The sequence below is a fragment of the Podarcis melisellensis genome, assembly GCF_964234715.1.
Source record: "Podarcis melisellensis genome assembly, chromosome: 6".
Lineage (NCBI taxonomy): Eukaryota > Metazoa > Chordata > Lepidosauria > Squamata > Lacertidae > Podarcis > Podarcis melisellensis.
The window spans coordinates 40,399,418-40,425,460 of NC_138538.1; the positions used below are offsets into that span (position 1 = coordinate 40,399,418).

Consider the following 26,043-nt stretch of genomic DNA (forward strand, 5'->3'; position numbering starts at 1 on the left):
CTCGGGTGGCTCTGGCAAAGTAATACAAGAGGAGCATGTTGGTGGCTTATTGTTGAGTCTGCATTATCATCACTAGTCAGATATGTTTGGAGTCAACCTGGATAGCTTTCAAAGGGGATTGGACAAAATAACAGGAGATAAGTATCAATGGCTGCTAATCGCAATGGCAGCATATCACCTCCCATGCCAGAGGCAGTATGCATATGAGAGTGCTATGGTGATTGTTTTCTGCTTATCCCAGATGCATCAGGTAGGCCATGGCAGGGACAGGATCCTGACCCGGATGAACCAGTGGTGCTCTTATGGTGCTTTTATGAGCCAAAGGTCTGTGAGATTAAATTGAAGAAGTAGAGATCACAACTGTATAGCAGTGATTTGCTTGTTATGGAAAGGGAAGGACTGACGTTTGCTAGGGGTGCTTGTGCCACGACCCTAATGCCTTTGCGGCTGCGGCTGCTAAAATAATAATATTGTGATTTACGTCTTCAGTGCATCAGTCACAGTGAAGTGCAGGTGGGTAGTTTGCATCATTTGAGCACAGAGTTGGCATAATTATTCCCAGGCAATCAGGGCAAAGGCAGGAGTAGAAAACCATTTGATTTTATGAATGGATTTGTTGGGACAAAAGTAACTGATGTAAGCAGATATTATTAACACCATTGTTATCACTTGGAATATCTGAGTTTATGCTGAGGCTGCCTGTAGGCACTTCTTGGCATGTGAAAATACCTCCTTTGCCTTCATCAGAATTTCTGCCATTTTCACCCATCCCTGCCTTGCATTTTCAACTGAGCCCCGCTCCTTCCCTGCAATTCGCCACGCGAGAGGCTGTTGGAAAACTTCCTGTGCAAGCATGGGAGCCATAAAAGGCTTATTCTGGCTTTTATAATCCAGTGCGGAGACACACACACACACACACTCCTCTAGCTGACTCTAGGCAACTGAGAAAATACAGGTCACTCCAGCAGACGGGGATTCCTCTGCACGTGATTGTATTTCAGCTCCTGTAGAGGAAAGTGAATATTATGAGAGTTGGATTGATGCAGCTGGGCGATCCGTTTGCCCGGCTCCTCCTTTGCAAACATACAGCCGTCATCTCTTTTGGGTTTCCTTCCTCCTTAACCATGGACTGCAGCCTCCAGGGAACGGAGATCACAGATGTATGTGAGTAATTACATTTAAATAGATTGGAGGGGGTGAGGGAAAGGGAAAGAGAGAGAAATAAAAAATCAGACTTACGCTACGTAAGAATTCTTGTGTTAAACTTGATTTCCCCTCCCCCTCCAAGAAAGAGCCTGGTTTTGTCAGAACAGACAGCTGTCTTTTTAAAACTGTAAATATAAAACTATCTTAAAACATTCTTTGGCAGCCAAACAAAAAATCCCACGCGTCTTTAGAGGTCATTGCTTTCTGCGTGCATGGCTGTATGTTTTGCATAGAGAGTAGCTTCCTTCTCCTGAGCGCAGCTTTTAGGATGCAATCTGAGATTAATCATCATCATTACTGACAAGAAGTATGTGGGTCAGTTTGTCGAGTTATTCCTCTGATGGTGTCGTAGCTTAAGGTCAAACTGTCAAATGTGCTGTTATTTATTGCTTCCCGCAGTGGTCCAAGAAACTGCACGACATATTTCTGGATATGTGAAGTCAGATACAATAATTTAAAACACACACATCTGCATATTATTGCTCAGGAAACAATTTATAAGGAAATGAGATTGTGCCTCTATGTGAACAGAAAAACATGCAGTAGTGCTGATCCTCTGCTGGGTGGCTTCTAAATATCAGAAAATAGGATGTGATATCCTGACAGGTGCTATATGAACATTATGCCCAGATTATGCCAAAAGTGAATTGAGTAAATGGTTAATTCTGTATAAAGTACAATCCTTTCACCTTTCAAAAGGCATCTGTGGTATCAAGAGTGTGAAAGAAAGACACAAAATACTAATGAAATGAGGAGAAGGTTTGGTATTCCAGAACAAAATGATTTCTCTTCTGCAGGAATTGTGTTTCCTAGATTCTCAAACACACCCTGGCAGGAAGTTAATAATCCATCAAATCCCATACTGTTCTGAAAGGTCATGCAAAAGAGCAGAAGAGGAAGAGATGTAGGAAGAGGTGCTTCCTAGCTAGGGTAAAAGACCTTAGTGGGATTCATTGTTTGACATCAAAACCTGGTATTTGGCTCCTTTCAGTCTTGTGAAGTGGGCGGCTGCAGGGAGAGAATATGAAATTGCTGTGTTGAGTCAACTCCCTTTATCCATCTAGACCAGTATTGACTATTTTGACTGGCAGAAGCCCTCAAAGGCTTCTGGCAGAGCTCTTTCCCAGCTCTGCTTTCTCATATGATTTGACAGGAGATGGTTGAGATAGAACTTGAGACGTTTTGCACACAAACCATGTATCCTACAACTGAGCTGTGGCTCTTTCTTATATGTTTGCTCATCAAATAATTTACAGCAGGGTGGGATATATTGGCCTACTCTGCACAACACACTGAGCCAAATTATGGTTTACAGGCTTCATTCAGGTGGTCCTTAGCATGTCTAGAAAAATAAAATTGAAAATCATATAGCAGCTGGCACAGTCCATTACAACTGCTAACAATAGGCAGGGAAATAATTAAGTGGTCCACCCAGACCCTCAGCAATTTTCAAGTAGTTCACAGGGAGAAAGGTTTGAGCTTAGTGCAGTGGCGTAGCGTGGGAGTGCAGGGGGCAACATCTGGGGGTTAGGGTTAGGGGGCGCAAATCCACGGGTTAGGGGGCGCAAATCCACGGGTTAGGGGGCACAAATCCATGGGTTAGGGGGCGCAAATTACTTGCCTTGCCCCGGGTGCTGACAACCCACGCTACGCCACTGGCTTAGTGAGACCATACAGATAGAAAGAAGATCACAGTTACTTTGCTCCTCCCTGGTTGTTTTTGCTGCCACATTGAACGAAGCCAAAGTTTGGTTTAGCATGTTGTCCAAACTAGGGCTCATGGTTAAGCTCTCTTTCCCTGCTAACCATGAGATGTAGCTACAGATCTGACATAAGAAAGGTCAAGAGTCAGAAACAGGGTCTGTGGGGAGGGGCATTTCAGCCTCTCGGGACCTTAAAGTGGACATTCTGAAACAAAACAACTTCAAGAGGGGGGGGGCTCTGGTATGAAACTGCTGAATTACAACCTATTAAGAACAGTTAATTAGCTGCTATCTGTGTTATCATCAACACTGTTTTGTGAATGGTCACTGAACTTATTCAACATAATTGTCACATTGTATTTTTTTATTATTCCCCTCTGAACTCATTGTTTTACGTTTAGTTGTGTGTGTGTGTGAGCTTAAAATAGGAAAATGCTTAATGCATCTGATGAAGCTGACTGCAGCCCATGAAAAGTTAGAGCATAATCAATGTGTAGTATTTAAATACTGTAATCATAGGACTCTTTGCTGCTATATACCTGCCATCATCATTTTGAAAATCCAGTAAACGCAAAGTGGGTGGGGGAAGCTGGTGGAGTATGCTGGTGGAGTAGTCCCAAAAAACTAATTTAGAATTAAGATCATTTGGAGCAACAAATTTGATGGCAACAAGTAGCTGTCTGACAGAAGTCATCATTTCTGCCTGCAGTGGTACTTTCTGGTTAGTCATGGGAACAAAACAAACTGGAATTAAAACAACATCGAAAATTCTCAGTCATGTCCTCACCTTGCCTGAAATTATGTAAACTCTGGGCCTCAGTTTCATCAAGCTTTACAGAAAAATTAAAAGTAGATATTCTACTTGTGGATATGCTTCACAACAGACTGGGGGTGCAGCAAACCTTTAAGCCAAGGCTACAGATCAGACTGTCCCAACCCATTGCCCTTTAGATATGTGGGACTACAACTTCCATCATTCCTGACCAGTCATGCTGTGTGGAATGATGGGAGTTGTAGTCTAAAACATGTGGAGGATACCAGCCTAGAGAAAGCTGCTGTAGATGAACCCATTCTGGCAGGATGCATATCCATGTTTTGTCCCACTAGGCATGTTATTTTAAGCAAACTCTAGGGAAGCTCACAGTGCAAAAAAAACATAAACAATTATTCTCTTGCCGTGAACTGCATTGTTAAGTACCAATGAAAAACAGCAACAGTCGCCAACCAGCAGCCTTTTCCCCCAGACATTTTATTTTATTTGGACTTTGAAAGGCAATTGAGGGCACATGTCACATTACATGCAAATGTATTTTAAAAAGTGCTGTTGGACATTTTTAAAACATCTTCAGGATGAGGCTATCCCTCCTGTTGGTAGGATTTCAGATGCTTTTTTAAGAAAGATAAACAAATATCAGGAACTCATGGGACAGCGGGAGGACACTTTTGAGCAGAAAAATGGAAAACAGGAAAGGGGTGAAACATCCCCCTTTCCTCCACTTAACAGCTTTTAAAGGTAAAGGTACCCCTGCCCGTACGGGCCAGTCTTGACAGACTCTGGGGTTGTGCGCCCATCTCACTTAAGAGGCCAGGGGCCAGCGCTGTCCGGAGACACTTCCGGGTCACATGGCCAGTGTGACATCGCTGCTCTGGCGAGCCAGAGCTGCACACGGAAACGCCGTTTACCTTCCCGCTGTAAGCGGTCCCTATTTATCTACTTGCACCCGGAGGTGCTTTCGAACTGCTAGGTTGGCAGGCGCTGGGACTGAGCAGCGGGAGCGCACCCCGCAGCAGGGATTCGAACCGCCGACCTTTCGATCAGCAAGTCCTAGGCGCTGAGGCTTTAACCCACAGCGCCACCTGTGTCCCCTAAAAAAAAAAAACATCAGCTTTTACCCTGATGTTAAAAATGGCCAGTGGTGCTTGAGGAATTTGATATGTGTGTGTTCCGATAACAGCTGACCTGATCTGCATGTGTGGATCAGAACGCAGCCATAATTTGGATTTTGCAGTTCTCCAAGTTTCACAATGCGACTGTCAGCTCAACAATATATTAAAATACATTTTAAAATGTGTACTTTTGGAGAGGAAATACATTCGAAACTATGTGTGCACAAAATTTCATGCAGATTTTTTTAAAATTACAAATGAACTTTTGAACAAGCAGTTGAGAAAGTGAGATAGTATGGAAATATTGATCCATTCATCCCTAACTGACTTCCTTAAATGGGTTTGAAGACAACATGGTCTACAGAGCAGTCTGTTTTGACTGGCAAACTCCAGTCAATTCTTCAGTCAACATGAAGTTTGTCCTGCAGATTTAGTGGTTTCTGCATCAGACTGTTAACCCTGCGTATATTAATATTTAAATTTCCTGTGTTGTTCCACCAAAATCATTCACTTCCTTACTATCATAGGTCAATCACCACTGCCTTGCCTTATCATAGCTTAGCTGATCATATAATACCGTACTTTTTAGGTCCTGCACTGAGAAGGCAGCTAATGAGACACAGCTGGAGATCAACTACTCTTCCTGGGTAAAGTGGTTCATCTGCCTTAATTGGATTTGTGTAACACATTCCTCCAAAATTTCCAGTTCAATTAAGGCTAAGAATAGCGTGGAAATGATAACCGCGAAGAGGGGAAAAAATATGGAAAGAGAATCAAGAGTTAAGGTATAGAATTGCAACAAGAGAATTTAAAGCAGGACTGAGTGTAGGCAGACATAGTCTGTGGAATTATCTACAAGATCCTTTCTTCAAATTCTGCCTGCAATTTTGCACTCAGTATTATTCAGTTTTCTCCTTGAGCAGGGATGAAGAACCAATGGTCATCTAAGTGTTGAACCACGATTCTCATCATCCCTTGTCCATTGGCCATGCTAGATGAGGGCATGGGGCTGATGGGAGTTGGAGTTCAGTGACATCTGGAGGGACACGGACTTCCCAACCCTGTCTAGACATATATCCCAGGTTTAACTTTAGCATCCTGGCAGAGCCAATAACTGTGCTAACATCGGCATTGTACTGCACCCCTTGCACTGAATTGTTGCATCTGGTAAATAGCCTTGGATTTTGATCTCCCACAATGCCCTGAAGTAACACTTTGTCGGAGGCATTATGGGAAATTAAAATGGAGGCTTCAAGCTGCCCTGTCCTCATTGTAGCCCTCATGTTTCCCACCACCAGACCCACAGATGGACCCTCCTTCAAATCGGGCCCTACGTATAATTCACATGCTTACCTAGTGCCAGTAGTAATCAGGCAGGAAGCTCAAGTTGCAAGGCAAATCCAGTTTGGTGTAGCGGTCAGAGTGCTGGACTAGGATATGGGTGACCAAAGTTCAAACCCCCTCTCAGCCCTAAAGCTCAATGGGTGACTTTGGGCCAGTCACAGTCTCTCATCCTAACCTACCACACAAGACATATTGTGAGGATAAAATGCGGGGGGGGGGGGGAGGAGAGAAACTTGTTATCCATCTTCAGTTCCTTGGAGGAAATATGAGATATAAATAAAATAATACAGTGGTATCTCAGGTTACAGACGCTTCAAGTTACAGACTCCGCTAACCCAGAAATAGTACCTTGGATTAAGAACTTTGCTTCAGGATGAGAACAGAAATGGCGCAGCAGCAGCGGGAGGCCCCATTAGCTAAAGTGGTACCTCAGGTTAAGAACAGGTTCAGGTTAAGAATGGACCTCCGGAACGAATTAAGTTCTTAACCTGAGGTACCACCATAGGCGCCGACTCCATGGGGCCTGAGGGGGCCCGAGCCCCCTCAAAAATTTGTTTGGGGGGGCTCTGCCCCCCCAATAATTTAATAAAATTATTAGTTATATTATGCTTTGTAAAATCACAAAATTATGTTGGTATTTTTTATTTTCCTTGTTTGACGATAGTTACCTTTTAAAATACATTCAGTAATGAGTTAAAACAAAGCCACTCCCGATCTAGAGAGGGGGTGGGGTTGCGGGCTCTCGACCCTGGCGTCAGCCCCGCGAGAAGCGGGGATTCCCCCTAGCTCATTAATATTCACCGCCCACGGCAGCAGCCAATTGGCTGCCGCAAAGGGCGGGCCCTCACAGGTTCACTTAAGGTCGGGGCAGCCCGGGGCTCGCCCCTTTCGTTCCCCCAGCAGCAGTGGTTTGGAGGTCTTGCCCCCCCCAATATTTTTTATAAGTCGGTATGGGCCCCGCCCCCCAATATTTTTTATAAGTCGGTGCCCCTGGGTACCACTGTAAGGTAAAGCCAGGACCTCATCAAAAGCCATGGAAGAAAGAAGGGAGATGGACAACTGTGTTGGGACTTTCTCCTATTTCTCTGAAGCCCAAGAAATTGCTAAGTATCTTAATGCGGCTGGTCTGAAGCTCAGTAGAAGAGCCTCAGCGTGGCATGCAGAAGGTCCCAGGTTCAAATCCTGGCATCTCGAGATAGAACTAGGAGCGACCCTGACTGAAATGCTGGAGAGCCACTGCCAATCAGTGCAGACAGCACGGAGCTAGATGGGCCCAATTAATCTGATTCAGTATAAGGCAGCTTCCTGTGCTAATTTCTTCCTTCACCTGAACCTTTTGTTTACGTCACACAGTATTTCCCAGGCTTTGAGAAAAGGTTGCCTGACTTTTTCTTCACGTAGTGGTTGCCATGGCAGGGGAACTGTTCATTCTGTTGCAAGGTCAGAAAATGTCAGGCACAAACTCACATTAAACCACATCGGCTGCTTGATTCACGCAACTGAGAAACACTGTCAGCACCAGAGTCCCAGTTTCGGAAAGATGCAGAACCATTTCAGCTAGGAAATTGGCCTCACTGTGCTATTGCAGGTGATGAGGAATTACCCCCTGGTTAAGTGTCCTGAAGACTGTGTCCTTGGGGTATAATTATTACACACTATACCTGCCAGCTCATGCCACTGAATATGAACACAGGGTCGGGTGAAGCATTTTGCAGGGGAGGTCAGCATACAAGAGGCGGAGCTTAACCCTCCCCCTGCCTGCAGGTTCTCACTTCATATGCCCTGCCAGGCCATTTTCCTCTGCAGCTGTGCTTTCTCTGGTTTGACTGAAGGGAGAGGGACAGTAAAAAATAAACAAAAAGCCTAGGTAGGAAGAAGAGCATTTGCAGGTGAAAATAGGCAAGCGAGAAAGGTTGAGGTACCGTATTTTTCGCTCTATAGGATGCACCGGACCATAGGACACACCTTGTTTTATTTTTTTTAATAGATATTTATTAAAGTTTCAAAATTTATATTAAAAACAAAACATAACAACAATACAAACAGACACAAACAAAAAAAAACCAAGTATAATTTCATTCCCTTATTTTCTAATACCTTATTTCCCCGACTTCCTCATACCTCCCCTTTCTGTATTCCAATTTCTAGTTATTAATTCAGCAAATCCTCACCCTTATCTATCATCTAGTTTTTAACCTTTCTTTTCTATTTACTTAAACCATTACCGTTGAAACCACATAATTTCTAAACCAACGTCTTTCTAGCATTCATTAATTTTGCAATGTTTTCTAAGATAGTCCTTAAATTTCTTCCAATCTTCTTCCGCTGTCTCTCTTCCCTGGTCTCGGATTCTGTCAGTCATTTCTGCCAGTCCCATGTAGTCTATCACCTTCATCTGCCATTCTTCCAAGGTGGGTAGATCTTGAGGACACACCTTGTTTTAGAGGGGGAGAACAAGAAAAAAATTTCTCCCCCTCTCTGCGCAGCGCCCCTTCAGCGAAGCAGCAGGAGAAACGGAGCTCCTTCCATTTCTCCTCCTGCTTGGCTGAAGGGGTGCTGCGCAGCTCTCCCTCGCTGCTTAAGCAAAAGGAACCCGAAGCCTGCAGAGCACAGCGGGAATTCGCACTGCACTCCGCAGGCTTCGGGTTCCTTTTGCTGAAGCCGGGAGAGCTCCTCAACCACCAAGTCCTTTGTTCCTACAACCCCCACCCCCAAATCTGTTTTGGAGGTTCCCCCAACCCTCTGGAGCAGAACTGGGGAGGGCATGAGGCACGGGGGAGGGAGGGAGGAATCCCATTGTACAAGTGGGAATCCTTGCACTGACAGGCCGTTTGCTTAGCGCTGCTTGCAAAGGTTTGGAAACAGGGTCTTTAAAAAAAAAAAATGTAGCATGAAATTCAGCCCCTGACTTTATCATGTAAATCTGGTGCCTTCAAAGCCAAGGAAAAGTTGCTTAAAAGATGCAAAAAACTGAAGAGCAAGCAGCTACTTGGGGAAAATGTTTTGTTGTAACGCTGGCTTTGGGGACAGATCTATCACTGTAATTGAATCTAGGCCATAGCATTAGGCTTAAAAGCTCTTTATGAAATAAGACGCCCGCGAATCCCATGAGAAAACTATGCTTTTCTCAGAAAGAAAGAATTCCAAGTATACAATGATAGTGCTTAACAGCTGGATGGTGAAGATAATGTTTGAGTATCTACCAGGAGTCACCACTTAATAAATGGAGATTTTTAAGCCAGGGTTGGGGAAGCAGTAGCCTTCCAGATGATACTAGACTATAACTCCCATCGTCCTTGACCACTAGTTATGCAGGTTGGGGCTGATGGGAGTTGGAGTACCACAGGTTACTCCACAGAGGGCCACAGCTTCCCCATATCTGCTTCGCGAAAGGGGAAGTAGGGGGCATATGATAATTACCCACCCTTTTTCAACCTGCCCATAACCTCCCTGTTTTCAGAGGTAGACAGGCAACAATTGAATGATGAAAACACCTCATAGTAAATGATTGTTTATATTCACCCATTAATGTATAGGTTATAACCCTATACTTACTGACTTGGGAACAAGTTCCACTGAAGTCACTGGGGCTAACTTCTAAGTAGGAATTTATAGGATTGCGCTTACAGTGCATATAGCCCCTTGGGCAGATTGTTAACCTTCTACTGCACAATGAAAATGGGCACATAAGTGTGTTAGCTTGGTAGGTTGTTTACCAGCTTCTCAAATAGTTATATGCATACCCTAGGAACTTACCACATGATAATCATCTGGCTTCACTATAACTTGGAAACAGGCCTTGGAAAAAAAATCTGATCTCCAACTGCTCTGCATTTGAGGTTGTACATTTGTGCCCTTGCCATTATGGTATTTTTCGAAAGCTTGTCACTTGCTGAGAGCTGAAAATGTGCCCAGGGACCCAAGGACACAGCGCAGCTAGGAGCTGCGATTGTATTTATTTGTTTCTGAATAATAACAGATGAGGTAATGCCAGTATCTGTCTTGCTTCAAAGGAAATAAACTCTCGTCCCTGATGGGGGGGGGGTATTGTCATTATGGTTCAGTTTGAGTTGGTTATTTGGGGAAAAGATTTTTCCCCTTCATGTTTTAATATTTTTAATACACAAATGATACATGATATTATAATGTTTTTGCTTTTGCAATTTGCTTTGTGTTTTCTCATGAGAGGAAAGGTGTGATATGTATTTTTAAAAAATGAATAAAATATAAACAAGATCCCAATAGCATTGGGAAGGCAAATATATACCAATTCACTTGCAGGAGTGTCCGCTTCACACTTCCCTCACTCCTGCCTTTTCCTAGCAGGGGGAAATGGTCAGCTGGAGGCAGGAATGATTCTGGTTTCTGGGTCCTGCTTGCTTTTCCCCCACAGGCGTCTGGTTGGCCAATGGGAGGAGAGGATGCTGGACTCGATGGGCCCATTGGCCTGATCCAGCAGGCTCTGCTTATGCTCTTATGAAACAAACCAAAGTGTGTTACGTGCAAAGCAATGTTCCTGTTTGGTTTCCTCCAGGTTGGGTTGTGCAACATTCATCTCCCTTGAATTTAACAGCCTTTTTTTAGTCTTGTCAATGTCTTTTGCCTACTGTTGTTGATGGAACAAGTGGAACTGACAAAGCTCCCTTGAGCTCAAGGGTCTGAAGGAAGATCACTCAAAGCAAAGAAATGGCTTGGATCCTGCTTTGCAGAATCATGTGAATTAAAGCCCTCTCTCTTAAAACACCTGGAGTTTCTATTGGGAATACTTCCTATTGGAAAAGGTCATGTCAACTCAGCAAGCAGAGGCTGGGTGGAATTCAAAATCCACTGCAACCATACAATGGCGTGTCAGTGTTCCAAAATATGTGGACATCTTCTGCCTATGTGAACAAGGTCATTGATTTGGGATAAGAGCACAGCATCAACAATCTCTGAAACAACGTTGAGTGATCCTCGTCGTGTAAACAAGACAGGCTCTTGGGAGTCCCATGAAAACAGTGCTTAGGGGCCATCATCTCCCTTCTAACATTCACATTCCAACTTAGTGGTTTCCAAAGTGGGTGGTACCAAGTGCTTTTTTTCAGGGGTACGCAGGGGTATACATACCCCGAAACATTTTGTGAATCTTTGTACTTTTGTCCATTTACTGTATTTATTTTCCCCAATATGGACTATAAAATTGTGATTTTCTTGAATCAAAATGAGGGTACCCCTAAACATTTTTTAAAGAAAAAAAGCACTGGTGGTGCCATCCCATGAGGGGTGGGATTACCTAGCGAAGCCCTAAGAGGCAAGGGAGGTTCTGAAGATGTAAATGACTATCAGACACTGGGAACCATTGCACAGCAAGGAGCTTTTAAATTTTGCGGTGCCACTGCCTGCAATGTTACAGGAGCAAGACCTTTATTTCGGCCTATGAGTGTGACGGTTAAATTAGACCTGTAGTACATGCAAGAGGCCAGAGGAACATATAAAAGCAGAGTTATCTAGTTCTTTAAAGAAAGCTCAATTTTAAAAAATAAATCTTGGTTCTATAATGAAACCTTGCTTTGGGTTTCTGTGTATGTGTGTGTGCTCAGGTTCAGGTGAGAAGAATGCAGCTGCCACTCTCCATATGTATACTCAGGTATCCATCTATCTAAATTTATTCACCTCTTTTACATACTTGTCAGCTGTTCAGAGAAAGAAAGCAAAAAATAATCGCTTGGCTTGCGATAGGTGCTTGTGACTCTGTGTTCTAACTAATGGGCTGTTCTGTAGCAGGCTTACAGCTCAGCACACTGCTGCTGCATGAGGCAGAGTCAAGTTATGGAGGATGGGATTGAGGTGCGTCTCCTGCAGCTGGTCCAGGAAGACCCAGAGGGAGACAGAAGGATTTGGGAAGAGAGGCCCTTGAGAGGGAAAAAGTTCAAGGGACAAAAGCCTTGGGAGCAGGAGAGGCTCTGACGTATCTGATTGTCCCTGTTAAGAAGCAGAAACAAGAGACTGAATCCAACCTTATTACCGTTATTTCTTTCCTTTATTTATTTAGGATCAGGATCCAACAGATGCAGAAATGGAAGATTAACAGATAGTGAAAGGTATGAGCACTGCTTTGTGTGCCTGTGATAGGATATTGTTGTTGATGGCTGCGGGAACAGTGATCTATTGCTTGTTAAGATGTCGGTTTCTGGGCTATTCCAGATGAATGTTTATGGAGCATTTTCCCTGAAGAGCTTACACAATAGGAAGCCTTTTTCATTGAGCATTTGTCCTGATTTGTTTGCTTGCAGGGAGATTTGGTGACAGTGAACATTCATCCTGATTTGCTTGGGCAGAGTTTATATGTCTTCCTGTTGACCTTTAATTTATCCCACACTTTGCAGAGTGTTTCCGCATCACTTACCTAAATGTGGAGGGAGGAATTCAAAGTTGCACTAAGGCTATCTGTAACACAACTGTTTTGGCTTGCCAGGTGGAACAATCTCACCTCTTTCCCCCTCACTTGTCTGGGGGTTCTTTCAGTGCTCCCAAGCAGAGTTTTTTGGGTGCTTTCACCCACTCTTTAGCTTTAAACCCACTGTTTACCTCTAAATCAGAGTGCTTTGGGCGCTTTTCCCTGGAGGTAAGCATCAGGACCAGAGGAAATGTGAGTAAGCCCAAACTATGCAGTCCTAAATTTCCAGTAGGTGCTTGAATCAAAACACTGACTACCCAGAGGCGTCCTCTAACTATTTTGAATCTCTATTTCTGATGTGCTTTGTTATGCCTGAATGACATTTGCTCTGATTTGCATCCTTTCATTTTGCAGTACAAGCGAGCTGCCTAACAGATGCCGTCTTGCTCCCATGATGGATGTGCCTAGCATCAAAGACTTCCAGTGGAAAACTCTGGCACCTCTGCCCAGCCGGAGAGTCTATTGCTCCCTGGTGGAGGCTGGTGGTCAGGTCTATGCCATTGGGGGCTGTGATGACAATGGTGTCCCAATGGACTCTTTTGAGGTGTACTCCCCTGAAGCCAACCAATGGAATTCTCTCCCCCCAATGCCTACAGCCAGGGCTGGGGTAGCTGTAGCAACACTGGGCAAGAGGATAATGGTGATTGGGGGTGTTGGAGCCAACCAGACACCCTTGAAGATTGTGGAGATGTACAACATAGACGAGGGCAAATGGAAGAAAAGGAACTCCTTGCGGGAAGCCTCGATGGGGATCTCTGTGACGGCAAAAGGCAAGGAGGATTCTTTTTCTAAAAGGCACTGGTGGCAAAAGTAGGATTGGCTTTTAGGGAAGCTCCCCAGTGCATTTCTCCTAATTAATTTGATGGGCAGGGTGGAGTAAATTTCTTCTTACATGGAAACAGATCTGCCCAGTAGGGAGCACTTAGCCAATTTCTGCTGCGCTGTGAATGTGTCCTGGCTTTGACCCTTGCGCACTGGTTGTTGGAATGGCCATCTTTGAATTGCTTTGGGTAAAATCAGGTGATTTTCAGCAGCCCAGTCTAGAACGGGCTGTGAAGGCTGCCTTGTAATTGGAGCGCGCCATCTGTTTCTGTGACCTCCTCTTTGCTTGTAAAAAAGATGTCAATACAGCCAGCACGTTCTGTGTTCCTGCCAAATGTAGGACAGCCTGGTGGGTTTTTTTGCTTTGCAGAACTGCTTTTGCAGTTCTTGAAGGACAAATCATTGAGGGCACAAGTGATGTGAAAGCATCAGGTCACTGTATGAAATCTGTATGAAAGTTTGCCTCTATATAGTAGAGCTTCAGACTCCACATATTCCCCTCCACCAAACACACCCATATCTGTTTGCTTCCTGTGACAAATTGCTTTAGCAACTCTAAGCATTGCCAGATTGTCTTGCGCTGCAATGTGATGAACTGCTGTTGGGAAGGGAAGGTTTCCATCTCAAGTGGCCGTGTGCCTTGCTTTACAGAAGGCTGCCAGACGACCAAACTCTTATCTGAAAGAGTCTTCTATTTGAAAGGTTGTCCAGTTTAAAAATAATGAACTAGAAGATGCTGCTCATCAATAGGTAGCACCCGGAATGCATGTTCAAGAAGCACACAGATCACCTGGCCACTGTCTTCCCCACTGGAAAGAGATTTATTTCTGTTTTAATTATAGCAACTGCATATATATTTGCATCCATTCTTATCAGTTAGCACACTGGTCTTAAGCTGGTGGGTTGCAGCCTGATCCAAGGTGGTTCTCAACAGGATTATTACCACCATGCAAATACATGGTAAAAGATTAAGAAATTGGACCGAATGCATGTTTGGGCTAAAAGTTACTCCTAGGTCTGAAAAGGTTGAAGATACTTGAATTAGCATATCCTAATTTTATGAAGGTCTTTTACCTTGTTTGGGGATGATGCAGTTCCTCTTTTGGGGTGATATTTCCATCCTTTGGGTAGAAATATATGGAATCCAAGGCAAAAAATGAAAGTTTGGGTAGGAATGAGATAGTTCTGCTTTCTATTTCTGCTAGTAATGCGCTTCAACTTTTTTTAGTTGTTTAACCTATTTAGGAACTACTGTGATAAAGAAGAATTGAGATTCTTGTTTGGATTTATCCTTTTGCTTTCGCTCTCTCTTGCTGTCCTTTTCAGACTACAGAATCTATGCAGCTGGCGGAATGGGAGGAGACCTTCGCCCTCACAATTACATGCAGCATTATGACATGCTCAAGGACATCTGGGTGTCGCTGGCAACCATGCCCACACCCAGGTATGCCGCAACTTCCTTCCTACGGGGCACAAAGATCTATGTGCTGGGTAAGAATGAGCCTCCAGCCTATTCGTCCGACCATTATTCCTTTGAGTGGAGAGTTGCCTAATGCTCCCTCCTGCAGACGTTCTCGAAGCTGCTCTCTTCCATAACCTCTCTAAAAGTGCTAGGCATTCTTTGGGATTAGCAATGCCAGCTCTGTAGCTGGGCCTCCAGGTCCATTTTTTTTACCATGGGCTGCATTTATTGCACAGGAGAGATAAAATGATGTTGCATGAACGGAGCTCTGCCTTTACAATATTTTTTTAATTAAAGGGCAAGCAAGACATGATTGACACTCACAGAAGGAGGTATTTGTTCACCCAGAGCATAGTTAAATTGTAGAATTCACCGCCACAAGATTATTTTTAGAATGTTTTAACTGCTTTTCCTCTTTTGTTTTTAAATTGTGGAGCAGTTTGCTGCTCCCTGTCTTCTTCAGAAGGATGGCCAGGAGATAAATTCAATAAATAAAAGAAAATAGGATGTTGGCCTTTGCCCTGACCAGACTGTGGTGTGCTTACATACTCACAAACTGTTCACTGTTTAAAGGGGTTCCAATCTGCTGCCTGAGGGGACTACCGCACTCGGTGGTAAATCCAAAAGGTATATTCACACCCTCTGGCACACAAATGGACTGCTTATGCTCCCATTTCATTTTCTGACTCTTGTGCAAATTGCTCAAACCCTGTGTGTTTTGGTTCCCAGCTCTGTAAGTGTAAAGCAAAGCTAAACAGAAGTAGAGACAGCCTGACTTGGTCTAGTACCCATAGTATTAAGCTATATCAAGGTTGTTTGTTTTTAATCAAATTAATTAAAAATAATCAAATTAATGGCCTTTAAAAAGTTTTAAAAGAAACAAGCAGGTGGAGAAATGGAACTTTATTGCTTTGAGCTAAAATATTTCCACTAAACTTGGCATGACACTGTCCCAAATGCACATGTACTTTGAGAAACTGTAAATATTCCTTCTAGGAGGGATCCAGAGGTAAAAAAAAAAACCACCAAGGGCTTGGGTGCCAGACTTCCACTGGCTTTTGTTTTTAGCCTTTCATAGTTTACCCCAGCTGATCATGGCAGAACAACAGAAGCAAAAGAGACTTGTAAAGGCTAACAGATTTATGGCAACATCAGCATGGATGTTTATGCTACAATAAATCTGCTAGTTCTTCAGGTGCCACAAGACGCCTTTTTGTTTTTGCATAACTGTTTCCAAAAGACCTTTCTGTTTACCCTCTGGCTCAGTGGTGTAGCATGGGGGGTGCAGGGGGGGCCGGCCGCACTGGGCGCAACATCTGGGGGTTAGGGTTAGGGGGCGCAAATCCACGGGTTAGGGGGTGCAAATTACTTGCCTTGCCCCGGGTGCTGACAACCCACGCTACGCCACTGCTCTGGCTGTATAAATAGCTTTGTATTGTCGTTAGGTTCTATTTTCAGCCTTATTCCAAGGGCTCAGGGTAGGGCACCATTTTACTGGCCCTGCTTTTGTGCCATTGGGTTCCTCCCCATGACTCTTTTTGGGGGGCTTCATCCTGATTTGCTTGCACAAAGCATAAGAGCATACGAAGAGCCTGCTGGATCAGGCCAAGGGCTCATCTCGTCCAGCATCTTGTTCTCACAATGGCCAATCAAATGCCTGTAGGACGTCTGCATGCCAGACATGAGCACAGCAGCACTCTGCCCACCTGAGATTCTCAGAAACTGATATTCAGATGCAAAATGCCTCTAAGAGTGAAGGTAGAACATAGTGTATGTGTTGGTTAGGCCATGCCTGGTGTTCATTGAGCATTTGTTCTGTTCTGTTGGTAGGATGATTATATGACAATGCACACTCATCTTGCATTCATCCTGATTTTTCTGGGATGTGTTTATATGTCTTCCCATTAGCCTTTAGTTCACCCAACACTTTTCAGTGCTTTCCCCCATCACTTTTGCTTCCTGTAAAAATCCATTTTTATGTTTGTTGCACTAGGATGACAGAGTGCTTTAATTCACTTTAATTGTGCATACCTAAATTTCCAAATGGGTCTTCTTTACAACCCATCACCTTCTTTCCCTTCTTTCTGACCATTGCCTCTACTGTACTTAGAAGATGAGGAGAAGACTTTCTGTATGCTACTCTCTGAATGAACCAGTACTCTGTGGCAACCATGCATGATGTAAAGAGTGCTTTGGTGATCAAATTGCATTTTGAAACTTGTGCAGGGAACCATGTTATTTTTGTTTACTTTACCATAAGGAATCATTTCCAGCTGAACTGGAGAGGGGGATGAAATGTACTGAACTAACAAAGATGGACAGTGTTTGTCTATCAGCAAAAACAAAAAACCACTCTAATGCTATTCTAGGCTGTATCAAGAGAAGAATAGTGTACCAATCAAGGGAAGAAATAGTCCCACTCTATTCTGCCTTAGTCAAACCATACTTGGAGTATTGTGTCCAGTTTTGGGCACCACACTTTAAGACAAATATCGGCAAGCTTGGAACGTGTGCAGAGGAGAGAGACCAAGATGATCAAGGGTCTGGAAACCAAGCCTTATGAGGAACGGTTGAAGGAGCTGGGTATGTTTAGCCTGGAAAAGAGGAGACTAGAGGAGATGATAGCCATCTTCAAATATCACATGGAGGATGGAGCAAGCTCATTTTCTCCTGCTCTGGAGGCTCGGACCCAAACCAATGGATTGAAGTTGCAAGAGATTCCAACTTAACATTAGGGAGAACTGACTGACAGAAAGAGCTGCTTGACAGTGGAACAGACGTCCATGAGAAGTGGTAGAGTCTCCTTCCTACTGTCATGTATGATCTAGCTGAGATTCCTGCACTGCAGGGGATTGGACTAGAAGGGATCCCTTCTAACTCTGTAATTCTATGATTCTATGAACCCAACGGTCATGCTTCCTACATAAGCCCCTTACGCAAATGAACTTTGCCCCTTATTTACTGAGCCCTCACAGCTAGGAATAGTGAGCAGCTGGTGCCCTGTGGAGAGACTGCTTGGAGGTCACAGGGCAAGGGCAACTGAGTGGTCACAGGGGCGTGGGCAAGTTGTCATTGTTTTCTCCCCACCCACCTCCTTTGCAAAGCTACCTTTAAATTTTTACAAAGAGCAAATGTGGTTCACAGGGGTCCCTACTGTCACAGTTGCTTCTCTGCTGGGAGATAGGTTGTATGGCCTCCATCCTATTCTGGTTCTCTTCCTATCTTCCTTTTTTTGCAAAGACACAGCGGGCCCTTCAACACTGCAGATTTGTTAATACTCCACATTTAAGTATTGTTCAGAAGGGGCCCCTGCCATGACTGTTACTAGTGGGGAGGGTTCATGCCATTGAAACTGTACGTTATTAAGTAAGCCCCACTGAATTCCATGGGAGTTTACTCCATGATAAGTATGTACAGGATTGCTGTCTTAAAGGTTTCATACAGGACTGTTAACAAGGGACCCCATAAACCTCCAAATCTGTGAGAAAATATTATTCCCCTATCTCCCTGGATATCCCTGCTACATCTCCCCCCCCCCCCCCAGAATGTGGAATAAAGTGTAGAGTTCTTAAGTGCACTGGGACCTGAGAGACCAGGGTTAAATCAGCCATGAAACTCCATGTGACCTTGAGCCAGCCACTGTCTAGTGTTTTACATTTGGGTAAATTGCAGGGGGCAGAGACTCCATGGCTCATTGCCATCGCTTCAGTATACTTTTGGATTAGGGTTGGCTGTGTGCTCCAGAGACCTGCTTGGCCAGAGAATAGTAGACCCCCATGGCTCCAGTTGCTGCTGCACAGTCTTCACTATACTCCCTTCTCCATCCTAGGAGGAAGGCAATCCAAATATGCCGTGAATGCCTTTGAAGTCTTTGACATCGAGACCAGGTCGTGGACCAAATTCCCCAACATCCCCAGCAAACGAGCGTTCTCCAGCTTCGTGTGCGCAGAGAACAACATCTTCAGCCTGGGGGGTTTGCGGCAGGGCAGGCTATACCGTCAGCCCAAGTTTATGAAGAACGTGGATGTGTTTGACATCGAACAGGGTGAGTTCTTCCTGGGTCACCATCTGCTTTTCAGCATGCATGCCTTAAGGGCAAGATGCAGGGCAGGAAATCAAATTCAAAAATTTCAGATTCTGCTACTTAGGGCTGGCTTCAGATTTTAGAGAGCCCTGGGCAAAGGGTCATCAGGTGGCCCCACTAGTGAGATGCCTTCAGTGGGAGCCCCCTCCAGCAACCTACCTCTGCAGTGGTTCAGCAGTGGTTCAGCACAGCCTTGCATTCTTGAGAAATCGAGGTGCTTATAGTGTGCGTTCAGTTACACAAGTCTCTGTGCTCTTGTCTGCTCCCAATCAAATGATAAAAGGGAAGGGCTTGACCAAACCCACTTCAGCAGTGGTAGGCCTTGCTGAGGCCTTAGAGCCCTGGCATTTGCCTTAGTATGTTGTACATTGGCTCTGGCACCCTAATTACTTCAACAGTTTGTGCCCAGTATTCTTGTAAAGGTAAAGGTCCAGTCGTGACTGACTCTGGGGTTGTGGCGCTTATCCTGCTTTATTGCCTGAGGGAGCCGGCATACAGCTTCTGAGTCATGTGGCCAGCATGACTTAAGCCGCTTCTGGCGAACCAGAGCAGTGCACGGAAACGCCGTTTACCTTCCCACCGGAGCGGTACCTAGTTATCTCCTTGCACTTTGACGTGCTTTTGAACGGCTAGGTTGGCAGGAGCAGGGACCAAGCAAGCTCACCCCATCGCGGGGATTCGAACCGCCAACCTTCTGATCAGCAAATCCTAGGCTCTGTGGTTTAACCCACAGCGCCACCTGCGTCCCAACAGTATTCTTGTAGCCAGACACATATACCCCAAACCCTCTCTTAGTTCCCCGATTTTAGGATTATAGAACACACCCTTGATTTCTCTCTGAACGAATCCAAATGCTTCAGAACACTAATGGAAAATCATGATTATTTAGCAGGTGGTCTTGTTAATTTTCAGGGGGCTGGATGAAGATTGAGCGCTCATTCTTTCTGAAGAAACGACGGGCAGATTTCATATCCGGCTACTTGAAAGGAAGAATTGTCGTAGCTGGAGGCCTAGGTGAGGGTGACTCCTGTCCTGTTTCAGTGTGAAGTCATTATTCTATAGCTTGTGGAACGATATTACCATAAAATTATTGCTGCTACAAGGAATGCTACTACTATATTTGAGGCCCTTCTCAGGTCACTTTCTATGCACAAAAAGACAGAAAATGATCATGCATGCTAATGTGGTGTGAGCATTTTGTAGACATAATCCCACATACTCCATCAGTTTTATGAAGAATTAGACTGGGGCTAGACAGTGCAGTGTCCCCCCCCCCCAATATTTTGGACTAGAACTCTCATCACTCTGATCAGACCACACTGGGTGAGACTGATGGGAATTGATGGGTAGAAGTAGAGAAGGGGACAAATGAGGAAGAACCAAAGTGAGAGAGCCGAAGATCATTGGAACTCTAAGATCAAGCCAAACCAAACTTGAATTATCATCCTCATAAACATGTAGAGCAAATGAACAAAATCAATATCATTCATATGTGTGTGTGTATACACAAACACATATGCACACAAATGCATACATATACACATACACACTAGAGGCAGCAAAGGTTGGTGGTTTATTCTTTATAAACAAACCCTTAGTTTAAATTAGCTGTGTAGACATGTGCAAGCAAGTATCCGTGTGTGCTCACATGTTCTCTTGATGGTCTTCATGTTTTCTCGCTTATTAGGAAACCAACCAACTGTACTGGAATCAGCTGAGGCCTTTCATCCTGGAAAAAACAAATGGGAGAGCCTTCCACCTATGCCCACCCCACGATGTGCCTGCTCTAACATTGTGGTAAAAAACTGCCTTCTGGCTGTAGGTGGAGTGAATCAGGGCCTGAGTGATGCAGTGGAAGCTCTGTGTGTTTCTGACTCCTAGCCGGCCTGTCTCCAGATGCCGCACCAAGCACCTAAGAAAATGATTAGCCTCCAGTTTTGAGCGGTGGGCCTACACCATCCCTCTCACTCACTACTATGCGGCTTTCCTGTAACTCCTTTCACTGTGTGTTTTGGAGAAGGTAGTTTCTTCAGGCAGCTACACAATTTCATGGCTCTGGTGGCTAGCAGAGGCCCTGTGGCAATGTCAGTTTTGCAAGCTCTGTCGAGCTCCACCACCTGATGAATCTATGGCCGCTTTTCCCTGTCGACTCTGAGCAGCCAAGGAACATTCTAGCTTTGCTTCAAAACAGAAAAGATGCATAGAATGATGTGGGATATTCCAGGCAAGAATTAGGAAGCATTACCTAGGAACTAGAAGCATGTTTTAGATACAGTTGTTGAACCGACCATTGGGTTTTTCACAGGTAAACAAAGGGAGTGCTGAATCCCAGAGGCAGGGAGAGAGAGAGAGCTTCCTGGTGCTCTTTGAAATGGACCCAAAAAGTTCTGGCTGTGGTGTTTGGTTTCAAAGTGTTCAGGGTTTAAAGCATCCTGAATGAATTTCCAGGGTGCTTCCTCATCATGCAGCTAGAGGCATGGTGAACCAACCCAATTTGTTGCCTTGATTGACAGTTCCTGCAATTAAAAGTTCCATATTGCCTCTGCCAGAGGCTGAAGGCTAGAAGGCCAGAGTTAAGAAACCAATTTATGGACAGGGATGGCTCTGCACCATGGACCAAGATTGCAATACCTGCAATGCACACACTCATGAAGTGTGTGTGTGTGCACAGAGAGACACACACACTTTTCAAGTTGTTCATATCCTGTCCATTACACCCAAGGGGCCAGCTGTAAAACCTGGAGTGAGCTTATTGTAGCCCATGTTTGGAGAGCAGGAATGTTATGGGGTCTGCTCATAACAGCTTTCACACAGCGCCCACGGCAACAGCAAAGCTTTGAGTACCTGCTGTTTTTATTGTATTTCATATATTGTTTTCTTTATTACTTTGGCACAGAGGTTGAACTTGCCAGTGTCATCTGAATTATGTATGATGGATCAGTTGTAGCAGTTCTGCTTAGGTATTAGTAAATAGCACAAATAAACTATTCTTATGGTAACCTCTCAGCACCTTTTATATACGGCTAGAGTCATGACAAATCCAAAAGAGGGCTGTGAACTTGCTTTGAGCTATCTTTTTAAATGCCCTGGAAAGGGCATTTCCAGACTGTCACTATTTTCAGGTGGGTTTCAGTCGCATCCAGACAAATTACAGCTGACTGGTTGCTCTTGTGCAACAAGCCCACTTCTTCCTAAAACACTGGACTTTTTCTGATAAGGAAAGAGACGAGGAAATGGACTAGAACATCTAGGGTGACATTTGCTTGATGCAATGTCAGGCTTGTCCACCCAGGCGCAAAATGTGGATTTGCACCAGTTTCTCTCCCCATTAATTTAGGGGTGTCCACATGATATCCTTCTCATCCCGGTGTTGTCCTGGATTTTTTGACTCATGGAAAGTCTGAGACGGCAATGCAATGTGTGCCAATGCTGCTGCATCCTACAATGTTGTGTAGACACTTTGTTCCTTGGTTTTGTTCCTGATTCTCTTCTGGCAGCTTCTCTTTCCATGCCAACTCTTCATTTCACTTTAGTAAGTGATTGGGTGAACTTCTGGCTTGCTGCTTTCGGAACCCCTTTCCTCCTCTCAGGCAAGAGGCTTCTACTGCTACTGTTAAGTTGTGGGTGAACATATCAGACGGCACAGCGATTCTTCAAACAGCTGTTTATTAACAGGCCAGAACAGAACTGAACTGAAGGGCTCAGCCAGGCTGCTTATATAGAGCTCCACTAGAACGCAACAGTAACCATTTTCTGTAACTATCCAATCACTGAACGTCACTTACAATCCCTTATTTGCATATGTGGACCTGAACTATCTACAGTATCCCCCTGCTGGCCCAGGATGAGAACTTCAGTACATAACAGCTACCTAGGGGTGAACACTTTGGGAAACGGTTGCCCCAACCTGTTTCTCTTTGCCAGTACTATGGAGAGGAGGAGGGGTTGTGGGTGTAGGGGGGGGGCTTCAGCTTAATGTGGATTGTGGGCCCTTTTCCCCTTCCTAAATCCTCACATTCCCTATGCTTTGAAAATCTGCGCAGGAGAGCCACATCTTTGGATCCAGGAAATCTTGGGAACTGGATCTGGCTGGTAGGCCAGATTCTTACCTCTCCCACCTGCTGTGAATCAATTTACAGATTAGTGGGGTCACCCACCTGTCAATCAACTGCTGCTGCTGCTGTTTTATTAAGCCATTTGCCAGCTGACTGCAGAAGAGCGTAGCGGAATAAGAGTAGCTTCAAATAGTTACAACCCCTATTCTCTATAATGCAGATGCTACATCCCATCCTGCAGGTGATAACACTGGTCTAGTGTGCTTACTCCTGCCAAAATTACATACTTGGAAGTCCCACTAGTTTCAAATGTAAAAATAACCACATGCTTAAATCTTGCATTGAAATAAATGGGACTTACAAGTGCTTAACTGTGTTTGAATTGTGCCATGTATGATAATGGGGACCAGATGCATATGTACCCCAGGGAGTACACATAGCCGAGAAGTAAGTTAACAAAAAATGTGTTGTGTAACCATAGCATTGGCACAGGGGAAAAACCTTCATGCTTTCCCAAGTGGCAGCATTCAGTCTTCTAATCATGTTGTACATGTAATAATAAAGTCACTTGGCCTAGAAGGAAAATAGGATTTATCACACTGCAGTCTCAGCCCATGTTGTTCAGAACAAGTTGCGGAGGTGAAAGGGGCGGAGGAAGCTGCGCGGTGGCTTAGCGAGAACCGATCTGGAGTGTAAATGGTCTAAGCCTCTTGCCGCCTTTAGAATGCTGTTGCTTTTAATCCGTGTTTCTAATATGGCAGGAGCTGTAGTGAGAGCTTCTGATGTGGCATACAAAGGCCGGCTTTCCTCTGGTGCGCTGATAGAACCATCTATGCTAATCCTCTGCCCATCCTGAACTGGCAGATGATGCAAATGCTGGCAGCGAATACCTCTGAAAAACCTATTCCCGTGGCACAGAACTCCCCAGCAAGCAAGCCATCCCTCTGCTTTCCTGCCGCGATTCAATAGCACCCCAAACAGAGGGAGAGATGGGAGGAAATATCAGATATACTTATCTTGGAGAAAGAAGATTAAAGGATGCTTTGTACAGAAGAAAATTTCCCTACCAAAATGTTGGAGGGGTGTGTGAATATTAGCGGTTTGTATCCAATGTTAATCCTACACAGGGTATACCCACTGAAATGAATTGAAACAACTAACTTAGGCCCATTAATTTAAATGGATCTACCCTGAGTATGTTGGACACAACTCAGTGTGAGAATATTGTGTTTTTTTATACCGCACATACACATGTTGGTTGCACTATGATCCTGCTATATTTCTGCAGTCTGCTGAAGGTACCAACTAAGCCCTTAGCAGATTTTAGCTGTGGATAAACTGATGATGCCCCACATAGCCCCATTTGCTTCAGAGAGCAGTGAAGCGCCACCAGGGTTTTCTAGGACCAACTCCTAAACTAGTCTGTTTCCTGTTACCCGCAAGTGTGATAAAGGATACTGTTCTGTCTTGAAGTAAGATTCAACAGACAATCCAGCCATGGCTGCGGGGAGGGGGACGTTGTTCTGTGCCTGAGGCAGGAACAGGTATTGAGTGAGCGGTGCAAATAAGGCATTGTTTCAGCCCTTCAGCTACTCATTAGCTGTGCTTTGTATAGTTACTCAGCTCCACACAAAGACTACTCTGAGATTGTCTCCTGTTCCATAATGTACCTTTTGGCTATAGGTGAGTGGCACTGGAGCGTTGCCTATTGGGCTGTACAGAAATGTAGTAAACAAACAAACAAACAGACTATGCAATACTCCCCATCCTCCAAAGGTAAATTAAAATTATGGAAGCAAGATGGAGCAGTAATTCTAGGCAATAGCAGAGGAAATTTGCAGGTGGCGGGTTTGGCCTCCAGAAGGAGATCGAAAAGCCTATCATGGGACGACAACTTGCATAGTTGGGCTGGAAAGAGAAACCTTGCCAAGTCTGGAGGAACTGACTCAAGGCTTGCAAGACTCTAAATATTGCTGTAAGTTTGAGGAATTAGAATTTCTATATTGCAAGCTACTAGTTTAGTAGAGGGATGGGGAACATTTGCATATCCTCCAACATTTCTCTAATGAAATCCTATTCCATAATAATAATTTTATTATTTGTACCCCCACACATCTTACTGGGTTGCCCCAGCCACTCTGGGCAGCTTCCAACATACAGTGGTACCTCGGGTTACATACGCTTCAGGTTACATACACTTCAGGTTACACACTCCACTAAGCCAGAACTTTGCTTCAGGATAAGAACAGAAATCGGGCTCGGCGGCATGGCAGCAGCAGGAGGCCCCATTAGCTAAAGTGCTGCTTCAGGTTAAGAACAGTTTCAGGTTAAGAACGGACCTCCGGAACGAATTAAGTACTTCACCCGAGGTACCATTGTATATAAAAACACAACAAAACATTAAGCATTAAAAAAACTTCCCTATATAAGGCTGCCTTCAGATGTCTTCGAAAGGTTGTATAGTTACTTAACTCCTTGGCTTGGGGGTCGCATAACTCCATACGCTCCAACATTTATCTAATGGAAATAGGGACATCCTAAGGGGAAGCGGGATATTCAGGATTAAATCAGAAACAGGGATGGTTTCTGCAAATCCAGGACTGTCCCTGGAAAATAGGGACATTTGCCCTGCTCCCCAAGATGTTGCTGAGCTCCAACTCTCATCAGCCCCAGGCAACTTGGCCAACAGTCAGGGATGATGGGAGTTGTAGTCCAGCAACATCAGGCCCTCCAGCCCTGTTTCAGTGCCTCCTCATTTCTATTGCAGCTTTATAGCCTGAACTTCACAATTGCTAAAGAAACAAATACATAAACTAACCAGAACCCAAATGGAGATTTTTCATTGTCCCCCACCCCCACCCCAAATTCAGACTGGTAGCTAAAAATATCCAGGGCTGTAAGAAACTAATGTGTCTCTGAGGTGGCATTCTTGTAAAGCTCTGAGGACATCTTGTGGAGTTTCTCGCAAACAACAACTGAAAGGATATTTGCAGTTTAAGCAACGATGGATAACTATGAGTCCCTCCTGCATCCCTTAATCAGAA

The 26,043-nt window shown here is 44.5% G+C and overlaps 1 protein-coding gene across 1 annotated transcript; it reads left to right on the plus strand.

Moving 5' to 3' along the window:
• The first annotated feature begins 12,934 nt into the window (after positions 1–12,934).
• KLHDC8A (kelch domain containing 8A) lies at positions 12,935–21,943 on the plus strand. The gene is made up of 5 exons (XM_081916446.1): positions 12,935–13,346; positions 14,725–14,889; positions 18,690–18,905; positions 19,857–19,958; positions 20,632–21,943. Exons 1-5 carry the CDS (start codon positions 12,968–12,970, stop codon positions 20,823–20,825), a joined length of 1,056 nt encoding a protein of 351 aa, XP_081772572.1. The 5' UTR covers positions 12,935–12,967; the 3' UTR covers positions 20,826–21,943.
• The last annotated feature ends 4,100 nt before the right edge of the window (positions 21,944–26,043 follow it).

Excerpts from the sequence above, each read along its gene's own strand:
- KLHDC8A (XM_081916446.1), top strand. The coding sequence starts at position 12,968 with ATGATGGATGTGCCTAGCATCAAAGACTTCCAGTGGAAAACTCTGGCA. Across the intron at positions 13,347-14,724 it reads GATCTCTGTGACGGCAAAAG|ACTACAGAATCTATGCAGCT; the intron begins GCAAGGAGGATT and ends TGTCCTTTTCAG. Across the intron at positions 19,959-20,631 it reads TGTCGTAGCTGGAGGCCTAG|GAAACCAACCAACTGTACTG; the intron begins GTGAGGGTGACT and ends CTCGCTTATTAG.